General features: G+C 35.2%; 1 protein-coding gene across 1 annotated transcript in view; it reads right to left on the reverse strand.

Annotated features, from left to right (window-relative positions):
* Positions 1 to 651: 651 nt before the first annotated feature.
* The window catches only part of LOC131051494 (uncharacterized), a 98,219-nt gene continuing 85,405 nt past the window's right edge, over positions 652 to 13,465 (reverse strand). Inside the window, exons 10-17 of the mRNA XM_057986052.2 lie at positions 8,062 to 8,140; positions 7,721 to 7,806; positions 2,681 to 2,816; positions 2,446 to 2,578; positions 2,185 to 2,336; positions 1,902 to 2,103; positions 1,481 to 1,737; positions 652 to 1,321 (exon numbers count right to left, since the gene is read on the reverse strand). Of these exons, the coding sequence (XP_057842035.2) occupies positions 1,514 to 1,737; positions 1,902 to 2,103; positions 2,185 to 2,336; positions 2,446 to 2,578; positions 2,681 to 2,816; positions 7,721 to 7,806; positions 8,062 to 8,140 (1,012 nt within the window). The 3' untranslated portion in view covers positions 652 to 1,321; positions 1,481 to 1,513. The remainder of the gene's footprint in view (positions 1,322 to 1,480; positions 1,738 to 1,901; positions 2,104 to 2,184; positions 2,337 to 2,445; positions 2,579 to 2,680; positions 2,817 to 7,720; positions 7,807 to 8,061; positions 8,141 to 13,465) is intronic.

Consider the following 13,465-nt stretch of genomic DNA (forward strand, 5'->3'; position numbering starts at 1 on the left):
TCAGTAACATATGCTATTTAGAAGCAACTTCATATACCTTTTTATAATTATGCTTATTTTACTGTCATTCTAGATATTTGTAGTTCAAACTCCCAACATCAAGGTATTTTACCTTTTTATAATTATGCTTATTTTACTGTCATTCTAGATATTTGTAGTTCAAACTCCCAACATCAAGGTATTTTGTTGTATTTATATTTTTTAGTTTGTTTGGACTCTCTTGTGAACTCTAATGTATAATGTCAATATTTATCATATGAATATTTGAAATTTTCTTACATTTTTTAAAATTTCCCTATTTTTATATAATCGTCCCCTTTGTACTCCCCATCCTGAATATGTTGTATCTAGAATAAGACCCAACACTAGGGCACAATGCTTGAAGACCTTATATGGATTTTCCACTAGTCTTGTTTATTTGTAAATATGCTTAAACTTCAAACCAAAAATACAAATTTGTTCATTTCTTAAAACTATGTTGGTAAAGATGCATCATGACACTCTGCTGACTCCTTGTAACTCAAAAAAATAAATCTATACAAATTTGTTCATTTCTTAAAACTATGTTGATAAAGATGCATCATGACACTCTGCTGACTCCTTGTAACTCAAAAAAATAAATCTATTTTATTAAATATATAGTTCGGACAATGAAGTGAAATAATTAATCAATTAAAAGCTAGAAAAAATAAAATTGTATGCATAATAATGTCAGCACTGCCCTGCATAAAGCTATGTCCAGCAATCAAGTGAATATGCCAAAGCAAATACTACTTCCATTCTCCGTCAACTTTTAAATGCTTAACTTATAGCCAGTATCCTTTCCAAGATCATAACCGGTGGTGATCGTTTATGAAATTTTGCACCCTCCATGATCTACATAAATGTAACATCATGAGCTCCAAGCACCTTTTGAAAATGTCATTTGCTACAATCTGTAATAATCCATAGTTGATGGCAAAGATTGCAACAAAGAAAACTGCTTACATATGCGTCTCCCATAATACAGTCGAAGAAACAAACAATGATGGTTACTAGTGGACACCTTGCATTAAATCTATGTGAACCAAGATCCCATCGCCAAAAGAACACTAACCAGCACTGTCTTTCATAATATACAAGCAAACCTTCGGCAGCTTCATTTACAGAGATTAAAACAAAAAAACTTATATCCATTGCAATTCCATATAGTTGCCAAAAACATATATTGAGCATTTTACATGCTTTTCTAGTGATTACATATTTCTAAGCTGGTTTATACTAATTTTTAAGCTGGTTTATACAACCATGGCCAAGTATAGCAATGCATATTTCAAGATGCCTGTATCAAACCCACATATACATACATATGTTAGAACCCTACCGACAAGACATACACTTGAAAATCAAATCTTTAATGACAAATCCATTTTACTATTTTGTTTTAAAGTTAGCAATCTTTTTCAAGGTCTATTTAATTGTAAAAAGTTGAATATGAAACCTGAATGGCAAAACATCGCAAACAATGCAACGGTCACGACTCTTTGCTTGACCTCTTCTGCAAAAGGGACTCAAAAAATGCAGTTCCCAGTCTGGTGAGAGGAGGAAGAACATGCGAAGGCATATTGAATACACTCTCCCAAGGATGATTTGTGGCAGCACGAATACCATTTTGGTTGGCCATATGGGAGCTAGATTTATCGATATTATATTCCTGAGCAGCAATGTTACCAAACATAGTCTTGTATCCTGACAGACCTGTATTGAACTTAAATATTTGTTAGCATGTTTATTAATGTATCAAAAATTCAGGATTCTATAAATATACAACCACATATGTCAAACCTTTCAGAACTTGTAATATTTTAGACACCATACATTATATTAAATGGCAACAGTAGGATCAATCTGAGTTCTCTCACCTGGATCATCCATAGAAGAGAATCTTAATCGAGAGACTGATTGAACTTCGTTGTCATCACTATTATATGGATTGAAAACAACATATGCATGGTCCCTGTCCAAAAAGACAAGCCTGCTGTCTGCTTGTTTGCTCTTGTCAATGTCATTTTCTTCACACGACAGTGCACTTTCTTGAATAAAGATGACTGTGCCACCAATTCCCTGAACAAATAGAATTGAAACTAAGATGCATCATCTAAAAACAATTTAGATCAGATTCAATATTCTTCCAAGTATCCTTACTTTTCTCACAGCCCAAGCAGCAACTGGAATGGGGTCCTCCATGGTAAATAACACAATGACAGCATCTTCTTTCAATTTCAATTTGTCTCTAACATGAATAGGTAAAGATACCAGAACAACAAAATTTGGTCTGTTTGGATCAGTGGCAATTGCTGCACACAAATAATCAGCTGGTTTAAAAAATGTAAAACAGTACAACATTCTTAATGAGATAAAATTTCAAAACAAATTATAAACTACCATTAATGTTTGGCTCGCTACCTTCCACTGAAATACAATACGACCACCAAATAGATAATGTTGATAGATTCCAAACAGAAAGGCGTGGACTTGACCCCTTAGAGACTGTTACAAGAAATTGTGATTTTGGAATGAACGATAGTGCTGAGATCGACTGAGCAAACCAAGGGCAACATATAAATCCAGTCATTAAATCCAAACATGGCTCTGCTCATAATTTCATCCAAAAGAAATATGAATGTGTGACAAAAATTACCGTGAACTGCAGAGATTCCCCAATTACAAAAACAAGACTATTTGTCTTCGGATTCCAAAATGTCACAAGACCACCCGCACCGACAGCCAAAAGAGATCCATCAGCAGAAAATGCAGCACATAGCATAGCTTTTTGTCTGTAATATAAGAATAAACATAATGATGCCAAGTGCATAAAAGAAGTGTTGTAACAATGGAGGGAACTACTGTAATTGCCAACAAAATATTTCATACGAAGACAATGTGTGGTAAAGCAGAAAATGAACAGTAATGCAGGAGAAAACAAAAGTTGTAAGCAGGATTGTGGATAAAAATGAGTGAGCATCACCGAGTATACATGGGAGGTCAATACACAGTGAAAGAAAAGTGGAGATGAGTGGGTCTGCAGTGAGAAGAACGCCATGCATTATGAGTAGTAGAAAATTAAAGAGCAGTGTGTATAATGGATGGGAGATTGTAAGAGGAATAAATAAGGTTGTGAGACATGCAAAGAGATTGGGAAAGGACCAACAGAAGTGGAGATGCGTGGGTCTGCACTGATAAGAACACCACACATAGTTAGTAGAAAATTAAAGAGCACTGTGTATAATGGATGGGAGATTGTAAGCGTAATAAACAAGGTTGTGAGACATGCAAAGGAATTGGGAAAGGACCACCAGACTGGATTATTCACGAATTGAATGCTAAAGCATAACCTAATTTCTAAAAGTTTAGAACCAAGTTTAGTAACAAAAGGTATCAGATATCTGGAAAGGGAACAATAAGTTAACCAAAAATGTAAAGAGCGGGAGTCCAAGAACAAATTAGTGCCTGGAGAAATGAACCAACATCAGTATTGAATTCAAAACCCATTAAGTGAAGCAATAAAGGGCCCCTCTGCTGTTACCAAGAAAAATCAGTCACGGCAGTTAATGCAGAAGGTGATCCCTGTACTTACAAGACCAATTCTTATGACTGTAAAGGATTAAAAAACCAGTATTTAATTAGTTTTCTCTCTAGTAAAGTCAGGAAAGATCAACAGTCATGTAATTTGATGCCATAATTGGAAATTTAACCAGAAATTAATGCTTATAGTCATGCATTGTAACTATTTCTGGGAAGTTGTAATGAGTTTAACCTGTAATAAGTTATAAAGACCAGAAGAGTATGTTTTAGTAGGGTTTGGAGAGCTTGGATTCAGAGAGTTATGTCTGGGCAATGCAATGTCATTTAAGGCATCTATGACTGCAAATGGAAATAAACAACATAGTTTTAGTCTGCACAAGTAATTTGGTCGCTGGAAAATTAAGAAATCATCAAACCACTAGAATGTTTTCCATTAAATGATTTAACCGTCAGTTGCATAGTTTGTGCAAGGCTTATCATGCAACTGATCGGTTTCTTTTTGGTTTCTGCAATTAGAACCCTTACAATTTGTTTTGCAGATTATCTTTTTTCTCCTTGCCATTCTCTCCCTTTTCAAAATTTATTTTTATTGAAAACATGCAGTTCGAGTAGGTTTTTCTTTTGTTGAGTCATGCCGAAAACATTTCAGTTATTTTACATTGAAAATCTTTCAGTTATTTTGATCATCTCGAATTTTCATTAAATATCCACTTAAATGCTCATGTTCGAAGACTGCAATCTACATCAAAATTTTCTAATCTCATGCATGGCTAATATTACATCAGGAAATGAATGTAACCTTTAATTGCATATAAAATTTGTTGCTCTGATTAACCTGTCAACCAGAAAATGAATATCAACGGGCTTGTTATGTGTTGACACACACTCACCCTCATAAATCTATCTCTTAGATGGACTAGGTAATCAAAGCCTTGTGGAAATCATTCCCAAGAGAGTGCAATAGACACTAAAGTTGGTGTATTTTTTGACCCATCAGCAATGTCAGTCTGCATACATTAACATTACCTTTGTATGCATTAGGAATTGAAATTACATAAATACATATAATAAGGTTGTGAAATATCAATCCTTCATAGCATGGCTGTATAGCTGAAAGAGATACTTCCAATAAATATCAGTCCTTAGCAGCATGACTTGAGCGGATGGAGATACATCCATTTTAAGAAAAATAACAACAAAGAATAGTTGGGTAAAAGAGATAACGTAAACATTAGACTAAAATAGATAAAAGAAACTACTAAAATAGATAAAAGAAACTAGAAGTTAAAAAAACTAGGAACTAAGAGTATGAAGTACGATGCAGATATTGCTCTCTCTGAGATACTGCTGACTGAAAGCATGGTGCAGGAGCACCTAGGACTTAGGCTAGTAGTGATTTCTCAATTTTGGCTTGTACTGACCCTAGCCAAGTCAGTTAGTGAATAAGGACTCCAGGAGGGTCCAAGAGTTAGTGTTTAGAGTCAATGTAGGCCTAGGTTGAGTTCATTCTTCTTAGGTTTGCATTTTGTGCTAAATAGTGGTTTGAGTAGGTAGTTGACTTTTTTGATGGTCAAAAGTGTCAAAACATGGTATAGGCATTAGGGAGGGTTAAATTAGTCTTAGACGTGTTTTAAAAGTCATGTGTGATGACTTAGAATAGGCCTCATAGGTTGAGAAGGCCAAAAAGTGAAAAAGTGCAAAGTTGCAAAAAGTTGTCATGACAATTTTTGAAAGTTGTCATGACAACTTTTGTCCTAATTTGATTAGCGATGGAGTTAGGGATTGTCCAAAGCCCTAGAAAGACTCCACACGTGGGAAATGCTATAAGAACCCTCTCTTGCACGGTTACCAAGGTTGGAGACTTGGTTTTGTAAGTTCAACAATCTGAAACTACTCATTTTCAGACTAGTTGGCAGCATTTTGGCTTGTTTTGTTCATTTTTGTAAATGCAAAAGGATTGAATCCATTAATCCAGCAATGGATTGAGTTTCTTTGGTGTGTTACAGAGTTGTTAGTTCCATTTCAGGCTTTGCAGATAGTTTACATTAGTGTTTTCTTGTTTTGGTTTGCACACAGCCAGTTTTGGCTTGTATATAGCAGTTTTATGTAAAATGGTTGCCCCATGAATTCCACACGTGCTACCATCACGGCCTGTTGGGACATGAAGGGCAACCACTTGTAAAGTGTACATATGCAGGGACAAGTGCTGGAGATGATTTTCAATATGACTGTCACCTTGTTCTAGGCGAGTCCAGGAGCAACCCGGCCAGAGGAAACAGGGTGAAATTGATGTGCAAAGTGCAGGGGTGAATGCCAAACCACCATCCAAGCTTTTGGAGGGATCCATGAAGTTGGGACAGAGTTGCCAATGCAAGGAGAAGCCTTGACAAAATCATTTGATGCCCAAACACCAACTTGACCAGTCACTGCCGGCTAGAAGGCCTAGAAACCCTTCAAAACCCTCATTTTGGGGTTAGCATATTGTACGGTGGAGTAAGGAGCCAAAACCACAAAAATCACTTGAGGTTAGATGAGTCATTGAAGAAAATCCAAACTTGCTATGGGGTCTTTTGGACCGTTTTCACTCAAGCCCTAAAAACCGGATTTTGGAGGCCTAATAGGGCTAATTCCTTGTAGCCCTTTTCTAGGCAAAATATTGAAATCGGTAAGAAAGCTAATGGTTGCAAACCTCAAATGGACCCAAAAGGCATTCAAAACGTGTTAGTAGCCACCTCCACACCTCTGCATCAACTCACAACAGTAGGAGGTCAATTTGACAAGTTGAAGCCAAGAAAGCCATAATTAAGCACATGGGAAGCATTGTAACTTGGTAGGGTTCCTAGCTAAAACACTTGAAGCAAACACCTTGGAATGGTTAAGAAGCAAGCCCTAGAAGAGATTGAGAAGGACTTGGAGGTCTAGAATGCAATTAGGCCTGGAGAGTTGGTGGAATTGAGCAACACCAACTAGATGAAGTGTTGAGCAAACTAGGTGAATCCCATCAAAGCACAGCAAGCATCTCAAATAGAGAGAGTTTTTTCAGGAGAAAGAAATACTACTGTTATTACAAAAAAGGAGATTCAATCAGAAGAAGGTATTCTTCTTTGTTGTTGTTTCTAACATTCCTGGAGCCACTGCTGGTACCGTAGATAGCAGATAATATCAATAATTTGTTGTTAATGAAACTGTTCACTCTGTAAATCAATAAGACTGCAAGGGTGAACCTACAATTGGATGTGGGTAAGAAATTTGACTGTTATAACTGGCATATATCTGACATGTTTCCCAAGCATTTAATTTCTCAAATAAGTGTAAAAAATGGATTTCCTGTTGTTTTACTAGCCCTGCTCTTTTAATCTTCATCAATACATTAGTGGGACACCTCTTTGATTCTTCAAGAGGACTAAAACGTTGAGATACTTCATCTTTGTATCTCTTTTATCTTAATAAGAGAAAATTAACTTGCATGTTAATGCAAGCTTTGGTGCAAAGCACAATTTGAAAATGGCCTTGCCCTTTTTTAAAGGCACAGATTAAATAGATAGAAATCCTCCTATAAGTGATCAAACCGTTTATTAAAAAATTAACCATTTAAAGGACGGAATCTTTTTGAAATGCAATAACATGAAGCTAGATGATCCATCTATAAATCATTTTAGAGGGTTTGTTGTACAGCACAAATTATAACTCAGGTCAGGGTAGCTATAAGATTGAAAGTAAAAAATTTATTTAAGATAGCTCATAGAAACAGGAGTGTGTGTATCAACAAGAAGCATGCATATTAACTGGAATGTGTAACTTCACCATAATAGAATTACTTTTATCACCATTTTTCAAAAGGATAAAATGAATTACAAATGCATTCATCCGTGCATATTATAAATGAGAATTGAATAGTCATTTCAAGTTACTCTATAGATGAATTTGAACTGACAACTTGCATTAAATTCCAAGAACAGTCATTTTATCTTGCATCAAACTCCTAAGAAAAGACAATTCATTTTAACTTAATAAAATCCAAACCAGCATATCATTACATTTTTCATTTGATCATTATATTTTTTATCTGCAATAACGATATCTAAAATAGCACAATGAAGAACAGATATCATAACAGGCAATCATAATGAAAATTAATTAATAAGTACAAACTTACTTATAAGATCCAACAGATTGGCATCTCCAGCCATGACTCTGCCCAGAACTGTGATCTCTTGAAATATTTTTACTTTCAATCCAGACCTGAGAATGCAAGGAAAGAAAGTCAACAAGGAATACATTGCAATGATATGAAACACAACAAGGAATATATCCACTAGCAAAGTCTATGATAATTTGGAAAAAAACAGACTATACTGAAATGAGCAATGCATAAACCTTAAGCAACCAAATTGAAATGCTGCTAACTGGGATGTACCAATAGCAATATACAATAGATATCAGTAATAAAAAACTGATTTTCCTCCAATATCAAGAAATGATAAGTCAATAGGCTACCTTGAAATTCCCACCATTAGAAGTACTCACTGCCATATTCATCCACGGGTGGAATACAAGGTCAGAAATTCCTGCATCACTATAAACCATCGCATAGTAAAATCAGTACCAAAGTTATGAATGAATGTAAAATCTTATGATTTTCACTTCAGGCAAATTACTGATGGCATTATAGGCGGATTTACACAAAAGCCAAATCTAATATGAAAGCAAAACAGAACTTGCTTGGGTATACGAGTAGAGAGGATACATATATGGAATACTTGGTGCAGACACCTGAAACATTGGTACGAAGATGGACAATGAATTTGTCTAGTACTTCCATAAAGAAAATATAGAAAATTATATTTGATATTGTTGCATTATAAGAGTTGTAAAAATTAGAAACATTTAAAATTTAGTTTTAGCAATGATAATGAATGCAGAGAATGAAAGCATTAGAAATAAGGGTTTTAATTTCAAATTCTTATCAGTCAAGATTTAATATACAAAAAGAAAGAATACTAGGATCAAACAAATTGTAAGTTACAGAATATGGAAGCTATAGGTACAAAACTAGTGGAAGAAAGAAGAGGTTTGTCCATTTGCCATATCTTCACCATAAAACGTGGATAAATCCTCATAAACATCATCCTGTATTATTGAATGCTCAAATAACTAATGAATCTCAACCTCTGCAGCATCAGATGATGGTGCATCATCATCAACGGTCAACTAGAGAACCCATCCAGGGTAGACATGTTAATGTTGTGGTCCGCAACCAAGTGACTCAACATTCAACTGATCAACATCTTCAGCGTGCACAACAATAATTATGGATACAACACTATTAACACCAAATAGGTAAGTCCTGTGAGTGTTAAGAGTGATAATGGAGCCACTGGAGATAAGATCACATGGCCCATGACAATGCAGGTCCAAATCACATAGGCAGAATCTTAAAACCCCCACCTGATGACCAGGCCTGCGTATGTGTGCCAACAGTTAAAGGGGATGCATAGAAGAGCCTCAATATCAATTAAAAGAACAACACAAATGAGTATAAAATTTTATTATCATCTAAGTGCTTCTCATACAGGAGTAATGCAGATAAATATGATAAAAATCAAAATATTCATTTTGTTCAAATCAGACATTTCAAGACAATCTTGGCCAAGATTTTAATCTTTTCATTTTGTCCTCCCCACCATTCCCAATTTCTGCTTGTCGGCCAAATTTTTATCCTTCATCTCGCTGTGCTCTTTTTTCCCCTTTTTTAAGGTATTATATGTATGTGATACAAAAGTCATTGCAGAAAGAAGAATGAAAGATGGGGAAAATGAAATGCTACAACTCCCAGCAATGACTTGAAACAAGTGATGTGGGAATATTGTTGGTACTGTTGAGATGCATGTCCTTTTTGGCATCAAATCGAGTCAGTGTTCTAGCATTTTAATAGCAAACAGTAATGCACCTACAATAGGACCACATGACCTAAACATATTTGTCCATGGTATTGGACATTTAACACCACAAGAATGTGTTGCTATTGCACCTGCATCAGAAAGAAAATGATCCCTCTACATGGTATTGCTTCCATGATAACACAACAAGATATTGCGCCCACAGTAGGAAAATCCAGTCTCTCTGTATAGTATTATACTCAAAATAACTCAACAACGAATCATCTCAACAATAGAAGGAAATGGTTTCTCTAAATGGCATTATGCTCACTTGACCATAAAAAGATCTTCTTTTCAAGTGTTTCCAAAGAATTGTGTTGGCTAGACCTTAAAACATTCTTCAAAAGCTTTCTGTTGAAATGTGTTTACTAGGAATGTAACTTTTTGTTGTTTTATAATTCCACTTACACCAGATGACAAGATGACATTTAAGAGCATCCCTATGGCTTTGTCACTAGACCATGAATCAATGAGCATCATGGCATCATTGTATTCCTCTTGAAAAAGTAAGCCAAAACAAAACTCGGCACTTAAATTTGAGTGTGTACAACCAACATATCTGCTGTTATGAAACTTTCACCCCCAGTGTAAAAAAACATGAAAGGCCATGTAAATTGAACTTTATGACAAAGGGGACTGATAGTTATTAAATTATATAACGTAATTTGTTATAAACATTGTGTTTCTTACTCTCAAGTTCTCAACCTCCATGTAAACCTATATATAGCATTGTATTTGGAAATTCTGCCATAAGAATCTCTTGAGTGATAGCACAAGGCAGGCAGCAAGCATTGAATAAGGGGCACACAATGCATGTGCGGCCAATAATACAATATATACCTTTGGTGCTTCCTAGCCAGACCAAAGAGAGTTATATATGATATTTTCTTCCATGCAGCAATTAATTTAAGGTCCTTTGCAATTGATCACCAGGGGAGGGAAGGGTCCATTTCTAAACATCAGTCAAATATAAATTCAACCTATGGAATTATTTAAATCATGGTTGGAAAACTTGTCACGTACTCAACAAGTCATAGAGTGATCATGGGTTTCTTTTCAAAACAAGTACTCATAGATTAAATTCACGAGTCAGGAGCAAACTTTTCAGCGAGTTGTGGCAGCAAAACTTGGCAAGTCCATGCAAGCAACTTGCAAAATGTGGAACAGGTACCCCAGCACAGCAAAAATTGCACCAAAAATGCAGCATAAACATTGAAAAACATGGTTTTCTAGCATTTGAGTTTTCTTGGGTGAATTAGAGTGACAATAAACAATGTTTGCCTTTAGTTAAGTTCCTACCAATAATAGAACTAGTTATCAAAAAAGTAAGAAAGATTCTAGATGAACTTTTGTTTTTTGATTAACATATTATTTGGTTGCTACATAGTACATACATATCAGTTACAGTGACATGACTATGTTATCATCTTCTAATGTGGGCCTTTACTAGTGATTATGACACTATAACGATAGGATATGTGTAAGTCCTTATACTTTCACATGACATCATTTATTTAGCATGCATTTAGCATTTTGATATATAAACTTCATAATTCCCTAAACTTCTTGGGTATAATACACCTTTTTGTAATGGATGATTGTTGCATTAAGAAACTATTCAAGGAGCAAGCTTAGAAATGATATGAATCTGTTGGCAATTGACACTCATCCAGTGGCTTCTGATGGTTGATTATTGGTTTAGGGTTGTCATTGATGGCAACTCTTCATGAGATTCCCATCTGGTAATCACGGACCTTAATTTCCAAAAGAGGATGTCAATCGGTAGCTAGTTAACCAGTATTTCAGGATGAACATAGTAGTTTTGGTCTGGAAGCTTTCCGGTGATTGCGGTGTCATGAATTGTGTATGGGATGATTGAGCCGACATAGAGACGTCATTTTATCATTGTTTTGGTGATCCGCATTTATCCTTGGTGATCCGGTCAAGCCAAGATATGACTACACGTTACATTAACAGGCCGACTTGATAAATGATCTATTTTGTGATTGCGGATATATAAGATCGGTGTGGGAGATCTTTTTGAAATATGGTATGATTGTATGTGAGCGAATGGTGATCGAGAATCCGTTTTGGCGTAGTTTCACGTGCGCATTCTTGATCCGGTAGCTAACTGAGACAGAGAACAGAGCAAAACAACAAAGGTGATACAATCAATGTATTTGGCACTTAACCGGAACTCATCCAGGCATTGTAGATGCTATTTTGGAGTTCATTTGTTGTAATTCATCATTGTAATTAATCAGTAAGGCAGTGAGCCTTCCGGGGTTGTAGCCCTGATTGTATTTGAGCAGTGAGCTCTAGGCAGTGTGCTTGTGCATTCCTCATATTGTAATATTGTTTTGCTACTAGCCATAGGGGAATAATATTGGGGGTTCAAATCCCACCATTGTTTTTCCCATTTGGGTTTCCACGGAAAAATTCCGGTGTTATGATTTTGTGGTTGATTGTTTTATGTTTTTGCATCTCAGTTTCATGTTTATGCTTCTGGTGGTTTAAAGTTAAATCAAAAAAATTGCTAACTGGTAGAACCCTGATTCACCCCCCCACCCCCCCCCCCCCTCTCAGTGATCCCTTATTCCAACAGACTCACCAATTACAAAGAATTTTATTAGAAAGCACTTTGGTTCCTAAGTTCATTAAGATAATTATTTACTCTTAAAAAAGAATATTTTTTTTTGTGAGTACTTATGGTTATAAAAATATCATGCCTCAATGATGTATTAAAGAAAAATCCAATCCTTTTAAGGAAATAAGTTAATAACTAAGCTTCTTTCATCATTTCTTGGGAATGCCTATACTGCAAAATCATCACTCTATTATCGTATCTCAATCTAGATACAACATAAATGGCTTAAAATTTTGTAATATGATGATTTGCAAACCTTCTACTTCACTTATTAAAGTAGGTATCAAATTTGACTCCGATGAAAAGACCAGGGCTATAAATAATTAGTATTACATAAAATTTGATTTAACTTAATATTTTTAGCCTAGTTATTGCCTATGCAATAGGTATTACATCTAGATTCATGCAAGACCTGTGGATAACTTATAAAAGGGAAAAGAACATTAAGGTATATTTTAAAAGTACACTTAAATATGGTCTTATGATCCATAGCAGCATTAGTCTTTTGGGGAAAAAATCGGCAAACCAAAAGTATAAGATTTTTTGAAAACATTGGGTTAGAATTAGGAAAAAATCGGATTTAGTTAAAAAAAACATTAAAACTATAGAAAAACAATCAAAAATTACTTTTTTATATATATTTAAGGGCATTTCCATAGCATAAAGATATTCAAAGCAAATAAAATAGAGAGTTCAACCCATGAATTGTAGAAATCACAACAGCATAAATAATAACTAGATAGTGGCAGTTGCCAATATGTCAATTATAATATAGTTTTTGAATCTATAAAGCATAGTTCCAAAACTCGCCGCGAGTTATCCGAGTCGCAGCCGAGCAAACCTTGCCGATTTTTTATGACACGGCCCGAGTCATGGAATATGATATATAATTTCATATATATATAATTGTAAAAGTATATAATTTCAAGATTTTGCCGAGTCATTGCCAAGTCGTTGCCGAGTTGTAGCCAAGTCACGAGTTGAGTTGGCCTTGCCGAGTCTGAGCCGAGTCCAAGTCTAGGAACTTTGCTATAAAGTCAACCTATAAACTAAGTACAAAGTTTGTGCTTTATCTCTATGCATGCCTTTTATGTTATGAACAGCTATAGACTAGAATAGATGATTTTAAGAGATGGCATACTATCTAGTTTGAGGTTACATTTATTGATTTAGTGCTATGTCAATCAATTAATCAACAAAATTATTATAAAATAGCTAAGTTGCCAGTACAAGTACGGGTACGAGATCCCACTAACTAAGTGGGGGTTGGGGAGTGGAGACCTTAATGGGTTTGAGAAGCAGGAATGATAAGTTG

This window comes from Cryptomeria japonica, chromosome 2 (genome assembly GCF_030272615.1).
Source record: "Cryptomeria japonica chromosome 2, Sugi_1.0, whole genome shotgun sequence".
Taxonomy (NCBI): Eukaryota; Viridiplantae; Streptophyta; class Pinopsida; order Cupressales; family Cupressaceae; genus Cryptomeria; species Cryptomeria japonica.